Source organism: Chiloscyllium punctatum, chromosome 26 (genome assembly GCF_047496795.1).
Source record: "Chiloscyllium punctatum isolate Juve2018m chromosome 26, sChiPun1.3, whole genome shotgun sequence".
Taxonomy (NCBI): Eukaryota; Metazoa; Chordata; class Chondrichthyes; order Orectolobiformes; family Hemiscylliidae; genus Chiloscyllium; species Chiloscyllium punctatum.
This window is the reverse complement of record NC_092764.1, coordinates 68,975,340-68,991,928: the sequence shown is the minus strand read 5'-3', so window position 1 is coordinate 68,991,928 and position 16,589 is coordinate 68,975,340. Positions and strand designations below refer to the sequence as shown.

The 16,589-nt window shown below is 45.3% G+C and overlaps 1 protein-coding gene across 1 annotated transcript in view; it reads left to right on the top strand.

Annotated features, from left to right (window-relative positions):
• hydin (HYDIN axonemal central pair apparatus protein) overlaps positions 1–16,589 on the top strand; it is an 869,275-nt gene that overhangs the window by 700,669 nt on the left and 152,017 nt on the right. The window contains exons 55-59 of the mRNA XM_072547579.1: positions 735–834; positions 1,749–1,917; positions 3,556–3,794; positions 5,641–5,719; positions 9,909–10,113. Coding sequence (XP_072403680.1) covers positions 735–834; positions 1,749–1,917; positions 3,556–3,794; positions 5,641–5,719; positions 9,909–10,113 — 792 coding nt within the window. The remainder of the gene's footprint in view (positions 1–734; positions 835–1,748; positions 1,918–3,555; positions 3,795–5,640; positions 5,720–9,908; positions 10,114–16,589) is intronic.

Genomic DNA, 16,589 nt, shown 5'->3' with positions numbered 1-16,589 from the left:
GCTTTGTATTATCAGCAAAGTTAGATTCATTGTTCTTGGCTTCTTTATCTAAGCCATTAATTTAGATTGTAGATAACTGAAGTCCCAGAAATTATCCTTTACAGCAACCCACTAGTTGCAGCACACCAACTTAAAAAGGCTCATTTAAACCTATTCTCTGCTTCCTGACCATTAACTAATCCTTTATTCAAGCTAACATATTGCCTTCAACTCCATAACTTTAATCTTATGCATGAATATTTTGTGTGGCAACCTCATTGTCTTTTGGATTCTACATATATCACACTTACTGATTCACCTTTATCTAAACTACTAATAACCATGGTCAAGGCAAAGGTGAGGACAGCAGATGCTGGAGTTCTTGATGAAAGGTTTTTGCCCAAAATGTTGATTCTCCTGTTGCTTGGATGCTGCCTGACCTGCTGTGCTTTTCCAGCGCCGCACTCTCGACTATTAACCATGGTCAGTCTAGTTTAGAGTTCCTTGTAACATTTGGCACAGGAGGCAACTTACTCCTTCCACTGCTCTACGTGCACAACAAGATGTTTAATTTCACTAGGAGTTGCCACCTTTTTAATTGTCCTGTTAGTGGTTATTCAGGGGCAGGAGGCAGCTTGATGACATTCCCAAGCCCAGCATCCCACTGACAGGCAGGCTAAAAGCACCCCTCAACAATTTCATTAGCTCCACACATTCTGCTGCATTAACACTTGATCCTTGCGTTTCTCTAATAGGCACAGATGGTGGGATTGATTTTGGTGTCATCAAGGTTATTGATAGCGTGAAACAGACCATTACCTTGAAGAACAAGGGCAAATATGAGATTGGATACAGGTACTTATTTGCTCTTTTTCTTGAAAACACTGAAATGTGTTGGCATATAGTAACATTGGATTATACCATTAATGTAATGGCTTTAATTTCTGGTGACTGAAAAAGTTGCCTGTAATCCACTTCTCACAGCATTTAATCACAGAGATGGCAAGAATGGGGCACATTCCTCCCAGGGGCAAACTTGCTCAATTATTTCCCCTTCTCAGAACCTCTCTCTCACTTCCAAGAGGAGGAAGTTCTGACTTTGTTTTCCTCAGGAACAAGCTCCTTAATTGATGTCTGTAGAATGCTTTTGAGAAGTAGATGATCATATGATGTTGTCTGTCATCTGCTAATAATCTAATTTAATTGCTTTTTATGTCAAATAATCCCAAATGCGTGCACATGAACACTGTTGAGTACAGAATGATAGCAAAGTTTTCTGGTGGGATATTGTGGTACAGTGATGGTGTCCATATCTGAGTCAGAGATATGGGCTCAAGTCTCACCTGTTCCAGAGTTGTGCAATACCATCTCGGAACAAGTTAGAGAAAATATTTATCAACATTTTCTGTTATGGAAGTCGTCTTGGCAATGTGAGGTCTGTTTCTTATTAGGATAATTCTGCCTGATGAGAGGATAATGGCTAACTATCTGCCAATAACATTCATGCCTCTTTGAGTGGAGAAAAAGGAAGGTAAAGGAAACCAGCTTTTGAATCCCTGGAGGACCTATTTGTCAGGAAATAACTGATCAGTTAATGAGTGGTTTGGGGACATGGGTGAAGCAAATCTGGTTGCCAGAGCCACTGCAATGTTGAGAAGGAGCACACATGACCACCAGCCTCTGAAATGAATATTCCTGTTCTCTCTGTTTGCTGTTTTTGCCAATGGTTTTAATTATGCTCATCCCAATCATATGCTTTCTTCTTTTAGGTTCCTTCTGCAACCCACAAGACGTGACATGCCAGACCTGAACTCTCTGTTCACCATTCAGCCGATGAAGGGGTCCCTCCTTCCCAATGACCGTGCCACTCATATCTCCATCAACTTCCACTGCAAAACTACCACAGAGATCAAAGATGAGCCCATCCTACGCTGCTTGGTAAGGATGTAGTTATTGGTTTTGAGGTGTTGATTCCTGGTTATTGCAGTTCTGTGTGTCATGCACAGGTTTGCTATGACTGCTGTATCCTCTGAGATTAATAACCTATCAGGTAGGCAGCAAAGTAACCTGGATAATAAGATACATTACAGTTTATGCCATTTTAATTTCTTCTATTTTTCTCAAACCTATGCACAACTTTGAAGTTTATCTGTCCTCCATTTTTTAATATTTAGTTGAGAATAACTTGACCCATTACACACGACCATCCACTCATTGATTGAATCACTAATTCTAAACCTATGTATTGTTCTCTGCCTAGAACATTTTGTGTTGCTTGGTTCTGTGAAGGAACCAGTTACTATGCCAAGACAGGACTGCAACAGGTTATGATCTTGAGTTAATTGTGTACTGTGGGCTGTGCTCACTCTACAGTCATCTGAATGAAAGTCCTCAATAGCAGCAATAAACCCTCAATAGCTGCAGACCAATGAGCAGGCAGAAAACAAGTATTCCAGATAGCCCTATCAGTCGATCTCCAGACTGGAATCTGTTTCTGGGAGCTAAGAAACATAGGGGAGAAAATGAGATCAGAACTGAAAATGTGTTGCTGGAAAAGCGCAGCAGGTCAGGCGGCATCCAAGGAACAGGAGAATCGACGTTTCGGGCATAAGCCTGAAGAAGGCCTTATGCCCGAAATGTCGATTCTCCTATTCCTTGGATGATGCCTGACCTGCTGCGCTTTTCCAGCAACACATTTTCAGCTAAGAAACATAGTAAAGCCACACGATACATAACTTTTCTGGAGCCATTCTCCTCCTTCATAAGAACTACCTGCTGGGTTCCTCTCTTACTGGCTTGCCAGCTGAAGCGATAATGAGTAATAACAGCACATGTATTACTCAATACAGTCCTAAATTAGGATTTGCTATGATACATCAGCTGCTAGCTGGGAAGCCCAGACATCATCCTGAGGGAGAACTGTAGCAGCCACAAAATATGACACTAAATCATTTCCCATGAATCATTTATGCTAATTCCCCATTTTCACCTCACAATCTTATCCTGATGTCCAAATCTTCACAATGTTTTTTGCAAGTGATGTGAAACTCTGAAGATAAATGTTCATTTAAAATGAATGGCCAGAGAATTATAGGCTGCTAATGTGCAACAGAACACTCACTTTCTTGTTGATGTCTTTGTCTGTCTTCCAGTTCTGTGCCAATCACAGTTAAGGACTTTTTCCTAATCACCAGAGAGAAATAAGAAACAGAAATATCACTAACATTTTCCCCTCCACAGCACAGTGCTTTAGGACCAATTGTTTCATCTACTTCCGTTTTGACTGCTGTCAGCTCACATGCCTCAGACTGCAGATCAAAGACAGAAGCTGGAGCCTGAGTAAATCAGTCTTGTTCTGACAGCATACTTTCGTGTGCCTTTTTGTTCTAAATGTCCAAGAGAGTGAAAGCATAAGAAACATTGAGATTGCTACACTGTTGTCACTAAATTAGAATTACTCACTTTCATATATGAATCACCACACCTTGCCCGTCGTGTTTTATTTCATTTTATGCATTCAGTGACTTACAAAACAAAGTAAATGAGTAGCGTTGTGCTTTGTCTTTGTGAATACAGGTGATTGAGCCCACTTTGGGTGATGGAGGAGAGATTATAGCCAGCATTCCAGTAAAAATATCAGTACGTGCAATTTTCACCACCTATCAGATGTTACCAGCAGGAGAGGTTAACTTTGGTATTGTGTTATTTGGCAACCGGAAAAGCCGTACATTCATCCTCGAGAACAACTGTGAATTTGATTTCAGATACTCCATCTTCAAAATGTCTGCTGTGATTCCACGCCAATCAAAGAAAGGGTATGGAACATCCCATCAAATATCCCATCTAGAAATCATTGCAATTGTTGTTGGGTGCATCCAGCAGCTGTTCTCTTTACAATTTGTTCTGAGTTACTTGGGAGTATCATGTAGTGGATGGTATAGCAGTTGGAGCATCACCTTTAGTTTCAGTGCCTCTGCCTTTGCAGATAAGGGCCTTAACCCATGTTTGAATGGCTCATTTCACCCATGAAGACTTGCCACTTAATTAGAACATAGTAATAACAGGAGGTATGTGGAACTGGGTGACAAGAATGGGTGATGTCAGGAGAGGGTTGACTGTAGGTAATTGGGTTAAACGTTTATCTTAGAAAGAAGCTGATTGTGGTTGTGTCGAATGTTGGCAAAATTAATGAATTAGAATAGATTTAAAATTTGAAGATCTGCAGTGGGTGAGAAATTTCACGATTCTGAGGTTGTGAATTGCTACCTCCCCTGCCCCCCCTCCATAAACTTCAAATCATCCCAACATCTGCTAGCTCTATGCTAGTTCTTTTCGCCTCACACATGTCCACTGACAAAATTTTAAATTTTACAATTTTTATTCTTGTGTTTAAACTCCTCAACCTCCTCACCTCTTCCTATTTCTATAATCTGATCCATTCCAATAGCCCTCTGAAAACTCTGCATCCCTCTAATTCTAGCCTCTAGCAGTCTCCATTAAAATCTATTTGCGCCTCTCGCGCTTAAGGCACACCTTAAAACCTATGTGTTTCATCAAATGTTTCTTCACCTTCCCCAGCATCCCTCCATATGACTCAATGTTACATTTTGAATGAGAATGCACTTGTGAAGTACTTTGGGGCAGGCTTTACAACATTGGAGGTGATAAATAAATGCATGTTTTTGTTGCTTGAATAACAATGAGCTGAAGAAAGAGAGCCTTCCATGAATTTTGTGTTTAGTGCAGGAAATATGAAGGAAGGGGAAATGCATGCACAACAACACATTTGTTTTTTAGGCTGAACAGTAAATCTAAGGTTAAAGTAATCCTGATTGCAGCATTGTCAATAAATAGAAATAAGCAGCTGATGGAAAATGACTTTTTCTCTAGAGGGTGTTTTAGCTAATTTGAAATAAAAACAATTGTGAGGCAAAGACAGCATGATGGTAAAACAATAAAGGTATTTATTTAAGGGAGCCAAGAAACAATTCCTGTGATTAAAATAAGGTGATGACAATGCAGAGCACAGGTCTGTCAACACCTAATTGGAAAACAAATCATTGGTAGGATTAATTCCACTGCAATATCAATATTGACAGACTTGTCATCGCCTGATTTGAACACAAAAGTTGTTAATCGGTTCCTTTCGTAAAATGTTCCCTCCTTCCAGCACCATTTTGTCATAGTGTCACATCTCTATGTATAGTGTAAGCCCATTTGTGCTCTGACCTTGATAACATTCAGCCCTGTATTGCTGAGTAGTCAGTATTGTCAGAGCCACATAGGTAACATCAAGAGAGTAAAACCTCTCCCACTTTATTATTCAGTGGTATTGCCATTGTTCGTCAATATTCTTGTAGTCATCATTGACTGAAAACTCAACTGGACCTGCCACATGGATAGAGAAGCAGACTTGGATAAACACCTGAAGAGAAAATATTTGCAGAGTTATGGTTGCTCTATAACGATCTCTCTGACTCAGAGCTATGGTGAAAGAGGAGGGCAACATTTTAATTGGATAACTCCTCTTGATGAGTCAAATAGTCTCCTTTGTGCTGTATCATTCTCTGCTTTCTGTGTTTTCAGAAACAATTTTGTACGTTACTAAATTACTAACATTTTTAGAAACTGTAGCTATTTTCTTTTTTCTGGGTTCCCTAGCGGTGGTGGTGTTTCAAAGATTGGGAAATCTCAGGATAAAGCTGATGGAGTTCCAAAACAGAAAGAACAAGCACCCCAGGTAGGTTTTAACACTGGCACGTAGGATCTGGTTAGAAACACAGCTGCAAAAGTGTTCAAGTGTATTTCTAAGCAAAGACAGCTAGTGTTCCCAGTCAAAACAGTAAATGCAGTTAATGATTAGCAGGACAGGCAGCATGGGCTTTTGCCCGAAACGTCGATTTTGCTGCTCGTTGGATGCTGCCTGAACTGCTGTGCTCTTCCAGCACCACTAATCCAGAACTTGGTTTCCAGCATCTGCAGTTATTGTTTTTACCTCATTGATTTTAACCCTACTGCGAATCCTCTTGCAAAGATGCCTGCCTTGAAGAAGTTTTCCTCCTCTCTCTACAAGAATCTCAGGGAGTCCCTCTCCCACTGCAACTCCCAGGTCATTTACTCTATGCTACTCTCTCCCCACCCCCACCCTCCTCTAGCTTATCTCTCCACGCTTCAGGCTCACTGCCTTTATTCCTGATGAAGGGCTGTTGCCCGAAACATCAATTTCGCTGCTCGTTGGATGCTGCCTGAACTGCTGTGCTCTTCCAGCACCACTAATCCAGCACTGAATCATGGACTTAATGAACTCAAAAGAAACATACCAAATAAGATCAGGAGTAGGCCATTCAACCCTTTGAGCTATCTCCATCATACCATATGATCATGGTTGATCATCTAACTCAGTACTTTGTTATTGCTTTCTCTCCACACTTTTTAACCCCTTTAGCCCTAAGAACTATATATAACTCGTTGAAAACATTCAATGTTGTGGCCTCAACTACTTTCTATGGCAGAGAATGTTACTTGCTCACCACGCTCTGGGTGTTGAAATTTCTCCTAATTTCAGTCCTAAGTGGGTCTAAGCTAGGACAGATGGCAATGAAGTATAATTGGGTGCGACTTGACGGATAAATAATTAGAGAGAAACAGCAGAGACAGCTGTACGAATGGCTTCCGTCTGTGTGAATAAGCCCATACCTTACTATAGTTGTTGGACTGATGAATTAAAGATGCAGTGGGATAGAAAGGCATTTAAAACTGAAAGGTTGTCTTTAGCCCCCAAGATTGATGCTAGAGTATTGAGTGGCTTAGACAGAGGAAAGTGAGATTTGATAATGCTGATAAGATCCAGCCAGATGTCCTAAGGGACAGCAAGACCAAATTTGCATCAGAATTGCTTAAAACTGCACCTGTTGAACATGAGGGATAGAAGATATGGAAAATGGGAAAAAGTAAAGGTTGTGTAGGGACAAGAGTATTACCCGATTGGAGGTAAAAGAAAACCTAGCCATAGTCCTTCTTTGTTATTAGCAAGAGATGACTTGTGGCGGTCTAACCTGAACATCACCACACTTAAGGTGAGGGGAGAAGATGAGAAGGACATTTCTTCATGGTAATCTCAGCTGGTGCGGGAATTGAACCCTTACTGTTGGTATCACTCTGTTTCATGAACCAACTGTCTAGCTAACTGACAAATTGATTGCTGCCTTCAGCACTGTTACCAGTGGATGAAAGGCCTAATGCTAGGTATTTGAGAGTTTTAAGCTCCTAAATGATTGGGAGGAGTTTGCTCCAGGAACTGAGATAGAGAACTGTGGGCCTTGCAAGCTGCCAGGAAATAGAGAGTGGAGTGCTGGAAAAGCACAGTCAGTCAGGCTGCATCCGAGGAACAGGAGAATTGATGTTTGAGGAATGAGGCTTGTGGGCCAAGGGGGCTGAGAGATAAATGGGAAGGAGTGGTGGGGTGTGGCTTGGCCTCGGGCTTGGGCTCGGGCTCGGGCTGGGGGGAAGGTAGCTGGGAATGTGATAGGTGAATGGAGGTAGGGGTGAAGGTGATGGGTCAGAGAGGAGGGTGGAGCAGATAGGTGGGAAGGAAGATGGGCTGGTAGAACAGGTCAAGAGGACAGTGCTGAGTTGGAAGATTGGATCTGGGATGGGGGTGGCGGGGGGGAGGGGATGGAAGGGAAATGAGAAAACTGGTGAAATCCACATTGATCCCATGTGTTTGGAGGATCCCGAGGCAGAAGATGTTGGAGGATCCCAAGGTGGAGGTGTTCTTCCTCCAGGCATCGGGTGGTAAGGATTTGGTGATGGAGGAAGCCCAGCACCTGAATGTCCTTTGGGTAGTGGGAGCGGGAGTTAAATTTTTTAAGCCATGGGGCGGTGGGGTTGTTTCGTGCGTGTGTCCTGGCGATGCTCTCTGAAGCGTTGCATAAGTAGGCGTCCTGCTCCCCAATGTAGAGGAGACCACATCAGGAGCAACGGGTACAGTTAATGATGTGTGTGGAAATACAGTTAAATCTCGGATGGGGCAGGCCCCTTTGGTGCCTTGCACGGAGGTAAGGGAGGAGGTGTGGGCGCCCCCTCGCATTTATCTCTCAACCCCCTTGGCCCACAAGCCTCGTTCCTGATGAAGGGCTTATACTCGAAACGTCAATTCTCCTGCTCCTCGGCTGCTGCCTGATCTGCTGTGCTTTTCCAGCACCACACTCTTCACTCTGATCTCCAGCATCTGCAATCCTCACTTTCTCCGGATGCCAGGAAGTGGTCAGAAATGATTATGTATGTGAGACTGAGAGGATAGATAGTAAACTTGAGGAGGTTACAACAGTTAAAATAATCGAAAGCACAGAAACAGATCACTCAACCCAACTGGGTAATGCCACTATTTATACTTGGTACAACACAGAAATGTAGAAGTTTGGAGCAGGTGTGGACCCTTTGAACTGCTCCACTAGACTTTTCCTACCCTGATTCATCCAATTCAACCAGCTCAACCTTCTCCCTCAAATGGTACCAGATGAGTTAGAAGAGTTTACATGGAAGGAAAGCTTTATTAAGGACTGAAGTCAGAGGAGAGAGAGGCAAGGGAAGCTGAGTTGCTCATTATCATAAATAATCAGGAATTGGTCAGTGCAGAGGCTGAAAAAAAGACAGGAGAGACAATGAGTGGGGTGAGTATAACTTTGAAAGGAGATTCAAGTGGGTTGGAATAGAATGAGGTGCTTGAATGAAGTCACCGAGAAGTAGTGGAAATCTCATGTCAAGTTACACACTGCCATGTCCCCTTTATGCAACGTTGCAAATGCCACTGCTTTTATTTATAAATTCCCTATTTTAATGGTGTTGCTCTGATTTGCTGTGCAATAAGGGCTTGTTACAAGTCATTGATATGATAAAGGAGAGATGATCTGATATGCCCAGGATGTTGATTTCTTTACATTCATGTCCTTGATATTACCTTTACACATTATTCAAAGGGAAATTAAGTATAAAAGCAAACAATTGATGCTAACCCTTTAGAAAACACCAGTTAGGTTCGGCTTTTGTTGGAGTTTCCTGTTCAAACAAGTAGGAAGGATGTCAAGAACCTGAAGAGGTTGTATAAGAGATTCACTCATGACACCAGAGATGGGAGATTTTCCGTTTTTGTGGAGAGTCTGCAGATGATGGCGTTGTTCTCCTTTGAACAAATTTGATTGTCACATTCCGTAAATTACGCTCCTGTGAAGCACCATTGCCCTGATCATCCCTGTCTGAGAGAGCAGGAATTAGAAGAGTGAAAATGACTGTACCATTCATCTCATGGCTGGGGAAGCCAATAGTTTACCTCATTTAGGGCCTCTGCCATTGCCAGGATCCAGTAGCTGCTGAAAGTATCTGATGATACCTCAGGATTATTCACCATTTGATTTCCGTGCCTCCAAATTTGGAGACATCTGTCCCTATCAAGGCACTGCTTGGTGTCATCAAATCTTAGAATGCACATCTAGTAAGCTTGTGATACTATACGTTTCAAGGCAACAACTCATAGCCATTTACATGGTTGTCCACTAATGTGGTTCTACCTCCTCTTATAGCATTCAGTGTAGAATGTTGTGCTTCTTCAATCATACCTTCCAAACCTATCCATCACTCGGAAAGCGATATGGTGAACAGAAGCACCAAATGCCCCCTCCATTTCACAAATTATCTCCACTTGAAAAAGCTCATTGTTCTATCACAGTTCCTGGGTCAAACCTCATAGCCTGCATGAGTGTATAACATGGCTCACGACCACCTTCTAAGGCAAATCTAAGGATCGACAGCAAATACTGGTCTTGTCAACAACACTAACATCCAAAAGATTGAGACTTTTACACGTTGTGCTGAGTTGTTTGCATGCTCCAGTGCTCAGTAGCTTACAGTTTCTGTTTTTCCCTTTCTCGCAGGCCCGTTTGACAGTTGGAATGTTCACAGTTTTCCCTGGTTATGGAATTGTGCTCCCTGGAGCCCAACAGGCCATTACAGTGGACTGTTCTGCAGATCAGATTGGAAAACATGAAGAGCTCCTGTGCATTGATATAACTGATCGTGACCCAATCAGCCATCCATCTGGTATTCCATATGGTCTGGTCATTGAATGCTGCGCACCAAGTACGTTCAGAAGAAATAAGACTCAGAAACAATTTGCGTGAATAACTGGAATTATTTTAGTTTCACTCATGGAACATAAGTGTCACTGTTATTGACTGACCCTGATTGCCCTTGAGCAGATGGAGGGCCACCTTCAAGATCTTCTGTGGTTCATGTTGTGGGTACAGCTGCTGTTAAAAAGAGAATTTAAGAACTTTGACCCAGTGAGGATGAAGGACCAGTGATATTTTTCCAAACTTGAAGTGAACTTGGAAGCAGTGGTGCTCCTATCTACTTACTGCCCTTGTTCCTCTTAATAATAGAGGTTGCGGGTTTGGGAGATGCTGCTGAACAACCCTTGGTGTGCTGGTAGTGTTTAATAGAGTTGTACAGCACAGAAGCAGACCCTTTGGTCCAACTCATCCATGCTGACCAGATATTCTAAATTAATCTAGTTCCATTTGACAGCATTTGGTCCATATCTCTCTAAACTTCTCCCATTCACATACCAATCCAGATGCCTTTTAAATGTTATAGTTGTACCAGCCTCCACCAGCTGATTCCACACACACGGCACCCTCTGTATGAAAATGCTTTCCCCTTAGGCCCATTTTAAATCTTTCCCCCCTCACCTTCAAACTACACCCTCTGGTTTCGGACTACCCACGCTCAGAAAAAGACCTTGTCTATTCATCCTATCTATGCCCCTCATGATTTTATATACTTATGTAGGGTAAAGCCTTCAACATCTGACACTCCAGGGAAAATAGCCCCAGCCTATTTAGTCTGTCCCTGTAGCTCAACCCTCCAACCCCAGCAAAATCTTTGTAAATCTTTTCTGCACTCTTTCAAATTTAACAAACATCTTTCCTATGGCAGAGAGACCAGACTTGAATGCAGTATTCCAAAAGTGGCCTGACTAATGCCCTCAAAAGCCAAAACATGACCTCCCAACTCCTATACGTAATCCTCTGACCAATCAAGAAAGGGGATTGGGTGCTTACTAAAAATATTACATCATTCTGGTTCCATTTTTGAACATTGTTGGAGCTACGTTCATTCAGGCTATTGGAAAGTATTCCATTGCACTTGTGACATCTCAACTATACACAGTAACGTCGTGAGAACTCAAGACATAAGTTCCTTACCATGGAACTCCCAGCCCCTGACCTGCCTTCTATGACTGTGACCTTTCATATGTATCCTGGGACCTGACAGCGTGCAGAGCCCTCAGTGTGCAATTCACTTCATACACTCCTGTAACCCGCTCAGCAGCCCCAGGTCAAGCCCTTACACTGCCAGAAGTGCTCTGACATGCAACTGAAAGTTGTTTTCCCATTACCTAGCAGCCATCACCGATAAATCACTCGTGTTTTCCATTTGATTAATTTACATGCAAAGCCTGTTAGGGGCATTACCCAGTGATTTGATTTCTTCTAATATTCAGAATTGCTTACTCATAACTGAACTTTTTTTTCCATTTATTAACCACCACTAGTAAATCATCTCTTAACTCTCCAAGCTTTTTTTTAATCACATACATGTCAGACATTAGGAGTGTGATGAGATCTTTCCTATTTGCCTGATTGAGTGCAATTCTAACCACACTCACGAAACAAGGTAGCCATTCTGAAGAAGAGTCTTAAATGGACACGAAATATTAACTGCTTCCCTGTCCTCAGATGTTGCCAGACCTGTTGAGTTTCTCCAGCATTGAGTTTATATTAATTTCCAGCATCCATCGTATTTAGCTGTCTGTCTCTCTCTGCCTATGTATCTACTTATTTACTCATTTATTTATTTATATAAGCAGCTTACTTGATTGGCAGCCGATTCACCCAGACCCATGGGAACATCATCATTTGCAAGTTCCCTTACTTGCCACACAGTATCCCACCTGAGAAATACTGAAAAACCTTGGTTATCCAAACATCAATTATCCCAAATCTAGATGATCCTAACACAATCTCAAGGTCCTGGAAAAATGTTATTAAATTTAAGTAAAAGCACAGTGAGAGCAGGCAGACTGGGCTCGCGGTGAGAGCAGGAACAGGATCGCCATGGGGACCCTGCTATTGCCGTCACCACAGGGACCATGTTCCTGCTGTTACCTTCACAGGGACCATGTTCCTGCTATTACCGTCACCACAGGGACCCTGTTCCTGTTATTGCCGTCCCCAGGGGGCCCTGTTCCTGCTATTACCTTCACGGGGCCCATGTTCCTACTATTACCGTCACCACAGGGACCCTGTTCCTGTTATTGCCGTCCCCAGGGGACCCTGTTCCTGCTATTACCTTCACGGGGACCATGTTCCAACTATTACCGTCACCACAGGGACCCTGTTCCTGTTATTGCCGTCCCCAGGGGACCCTGTTCCTGCTATTACTGTCCCGGGGACCCTGTTCCTGCTATTACCGTCCCGGGGACCCTGTTTCTGCTATTACTGTCCCGGGGACCATGTTCCTGCTGGTACTGTCACCACAGGGACCCTGTTCCTGTTATTGCCGTCCCCTGGGGACCCTGTTCCTGCTATAACCATCCCCACGGGGACCCTGTTCCTGCTATTGCCATCCCCAGGGGACCCTGTTCCTGCTATTACCATCCCCACGGGGACCCTGTTCCTGCCAAAATCACCACGGGGACCCTGTTCCTGCTATTACCATCCCCACGGGGACCCTGTTCCTGCTATAACCACCACAGGGACCCTGTTCCTGCTATTACCATCCCCACGGGGACCCTGTTCCTGCTATAACCACCATGGGGACCCTGTTCCTGCTATTACCATCCCCACGGGGACCCTGTTCCTGCTATAACCACCACGGGGACCCTGTTCCTGCTATAACCGTCACCACGGGGACCCTGTTCCTGCTATAACCACCACGGGGACCCTATTCCTGCTATTGCCCCCACGGGGACCCTGTTCCTGCTATAACCACCACAGGGACCCTGTTCCTGCTATAACCACCACGGGGACCCTGTTCCTGCTATAACCGTCACCACGGGGACCCTGTTCCTTCTATTTCTGCCACAACGACCATGGTTCCTGCTATTACCGCCACGGGGACCCTGTTCCTGCTATAACCACCACCACGGGGACTCTGTTCCTGCTATTACCGCCTCAGGGACCCTGTTCCTTCTATTTCTGCCACAGCGACCATGGTTCCTGCTATTACCGCCACGGGGACAGTGTTCCTGCTATTACTGTCACCACGGGGATTCTGTTCCTGCTATTGCCGCCATGGGACACTGCTCCTGCTATTACCGTCACTACCGGGACTCTGTTCCTGCTATTACCAACCCCACGGGATCCTGTTCCTGCTATAACCGCCACGGGGACCCTGTTCCCTCTATTACCACCACAGGGACCCTGTTCCTGTTATTACTGCAATGGGGACCCTGTTCCTGCTTTTACCGTCACGGGGACCCTATTCCTGGTATTACTGCCATGGAGACCCTGTTCCTGCTGTTTACCGTCACCACAGGGACCCTGTTCCTGCTATTACTGCCTCAGGGACCCTGTTCGTGCTATTTCCGCCACAGCGACTATGGTTCCTGCTATTACCGTCACGTGGACCCTGTTCCTGCTATTGCCTTCACGGGGACCATGTTCCAACTATTACCGTCACCACAGGGATCCTGTTCCTGCTATTACCGTCACGGGGACCCTGTTCCTGCTATTACCGTCCCGGGGACCCTGTTCCTGCTATTACTGTCCCGGGGACCATGTTCCTGCTATTACTGTCACCACAGGGACCCTGTTCCTGTTATTGCCGTCCCCTGGGGACCCTGTTCCTGCTATAACCATCCCCACGGGGACCCTGTTCCTGCTATTGCCATCCCCAGGGGACCCTGTTCCTGCTACTACCATCCCCACGGGGACCCTGTTCCTGCCAAAATCACCACGGGGACCCTGTTCCTGCTATTACCATCCCCACAGGGACCCTGTTCCTGCTATAACCACCACAGGGACCCTGTTCCTGCTATTACCATCCCCACGGGGACCCTGTTCCTGCTATAACCACCATGGGGACCCTGTTCCTGCAATTACCATCCCCATGGGGACCCTGTTCCTGCTATAACCACCACGGGGACCCTGTTCCTGCTATTGCCCCCACGGGGACCCTGTTCCTGCTATAACCACCACGGGGACCCTGTTCCTGCTATAACCACCACGGGGACCCTGTTCCTGCTATAACCGTCACCACGGGGACCCTGTTCCTTCTATTTCTGCCACAACGACCATGGTTCCTGCTATTACCGCCTCAGGGACCCTGTTCCTTCTATTTCTGCCACAGCGACCATGGTTCCTGCTATTACCGCCACGGGGACAGTGTTCCTGCTATTACTGTCACCACGGGGATTCTGTTCCTGCTATTGCCGCCATGGGACACTGCTCCTGCTATTACCGTCACTACCGGGACTCTGTTCCTGCTATTACCAACCCCACGGGATCCTGTTCCTGCTATAACCGCCACGGGGACCCTGTTCCCTCTATTACCACCACAGGGACCCTGTTCCTGTTATTACTGCAATGGGGACCCTGTTCCTGCTTTTACCGTCACGGGGACCCTATTCCTGGTATTACTGCCATGGAGACCCTGTTCCTGCTGTTTACCGTCACCACAGGGACCCTGTTCCTGCTATTACTGCCTCAGGGACCCTGTTCGTGCTATTTCCGCCACAGCGACTATGGTTCCTGCTATTACCGTCACGTGGACCCTGTTCCTGCTATTGCCTTCACGGGGACCATGTTCCAACTATTACCGTCACCACAGGGATCCTGTTCCTGCTATTACCGTCACGGGGACCCTGTTCCTGCTATTACCGTCCCGGGGACCCTGTTCCTGCTATTACTGTCCCGGGGACCATGTTCCTGCTATTACTGTCACCACAGGGACCCTGTTCCTGTTATTGCCGTCCCCTGGGGACCCTGTTCCTGCTATAACCATCCCCACGGGGACCCTGTTCCTGCTACTACCATCCCCACGGGGACCCTGTTCCTGCCAAAATCACCACGGGGACCCTGTTCCTGCTATTACCATCCCCACGGGGACCCTGTTCCTGCTATAACCACCACAGGGACCCTGTTCCTGCTATTACCATCCCCACGGGGACCCTGTTCCTTCTATTTCTGCCACAACGACCATGGTTCCTGCTATTACCGCCACGGGGACCCTGTTCCTGCTATAACCACCACCACGGGGACTCTGTTCCTGCTATTACCGCCTCAGGGACCCTGTTCCTTCTATTTCTGCCACAGCGACCATGGTTCCTGCTATTACCGCCACGGGGACAGTGTTCCTGCTATTACTCTCACCACGGGGATTCTGTTCCTGCTATTGCCGCCATGGGACACTGCTCCTGCTATTACCGTCACCACCGGGACTCTGTTCCTGCTATTACCAACTCCACGGGATCCTGTTCCTGCTATAACCGCCACGGGGACACTGTTCCCTCTATTACCACCACAGGGACCCTGTTCCTGTTATTACTGCAATGGGGACCCTGTTCCTGCTTTTACCGTCACGGGGACCCTATTCCTGGTATTACTGCCATGGAGACCCTGTTCCTGCTGTTTACCGTCACCACAGGGACCCTGTTCCTGCTATTACTGCCTCAGGGACCCTGTTCGTGCTATTTCCGCCACAGCGACTATGGTTCCTGCTATTACCGTCACGTGGACCCTGTTCCTGCTATTGCCGCCACCGGGACCCTGTTCCTGTTATTACCGTCCCCATTGTGCCCTGTTCCTGCTATGACCATCACAGGGAACCCTGTTCCTGCTATTACCGCCACGGGGAACCCTGTTCCTGCTATTACTGCCGCAACGTGAACCCTGATCAGTTAACCGAACAATCAGTTATCCGAATAAAATATCCTCGTCTGTCTCGTTCAGACAATTGAGGCTGTTTGATATACTGAATTGTTTCACTGTAACTGGGTGAAAATCCTGCATCTCCCTCCCCATAGTTCCTTGCTTATATCAAGACCAACCAGACTGCAATGATTCAAGCTCGTAGATCACCATCTCAACGTAATAAGGACGTAATAGCAACTCATTTTGAAAATCATTATCAAATCAAACAGATCAAGATGGCTTCATAAATGGGAAATCAAGTCTGACTAATTTATTAGAAATTTTCTCAACCAAAGTGGATAGAGTGGAACTTTGATTTGGACTTCCACAAGGTATCTCTCAAAGATTAAGTCATAAGATAAGAGCCCCTATTACAGCCTTGATCCAAATCAGGACAAAAGAGCTGGAAACCAGAGGAAAGGCGAAAATGATTGTTCTCCATATCAATGAAATATCTGATCAAATGTGATATCAGGGTGTTGGAGGTAGTATATTGGCATGGATAACGAACTGGCCAATGAACATAAAATAATGAGTGGTGATAACAGGTTCTTTTTCAGGTTGACGCTCTATAACCAGGGGCATTCCACAGGGACCACTACTATTTACAATAAGTATTAATGGCTTGGAGGAAGGAAG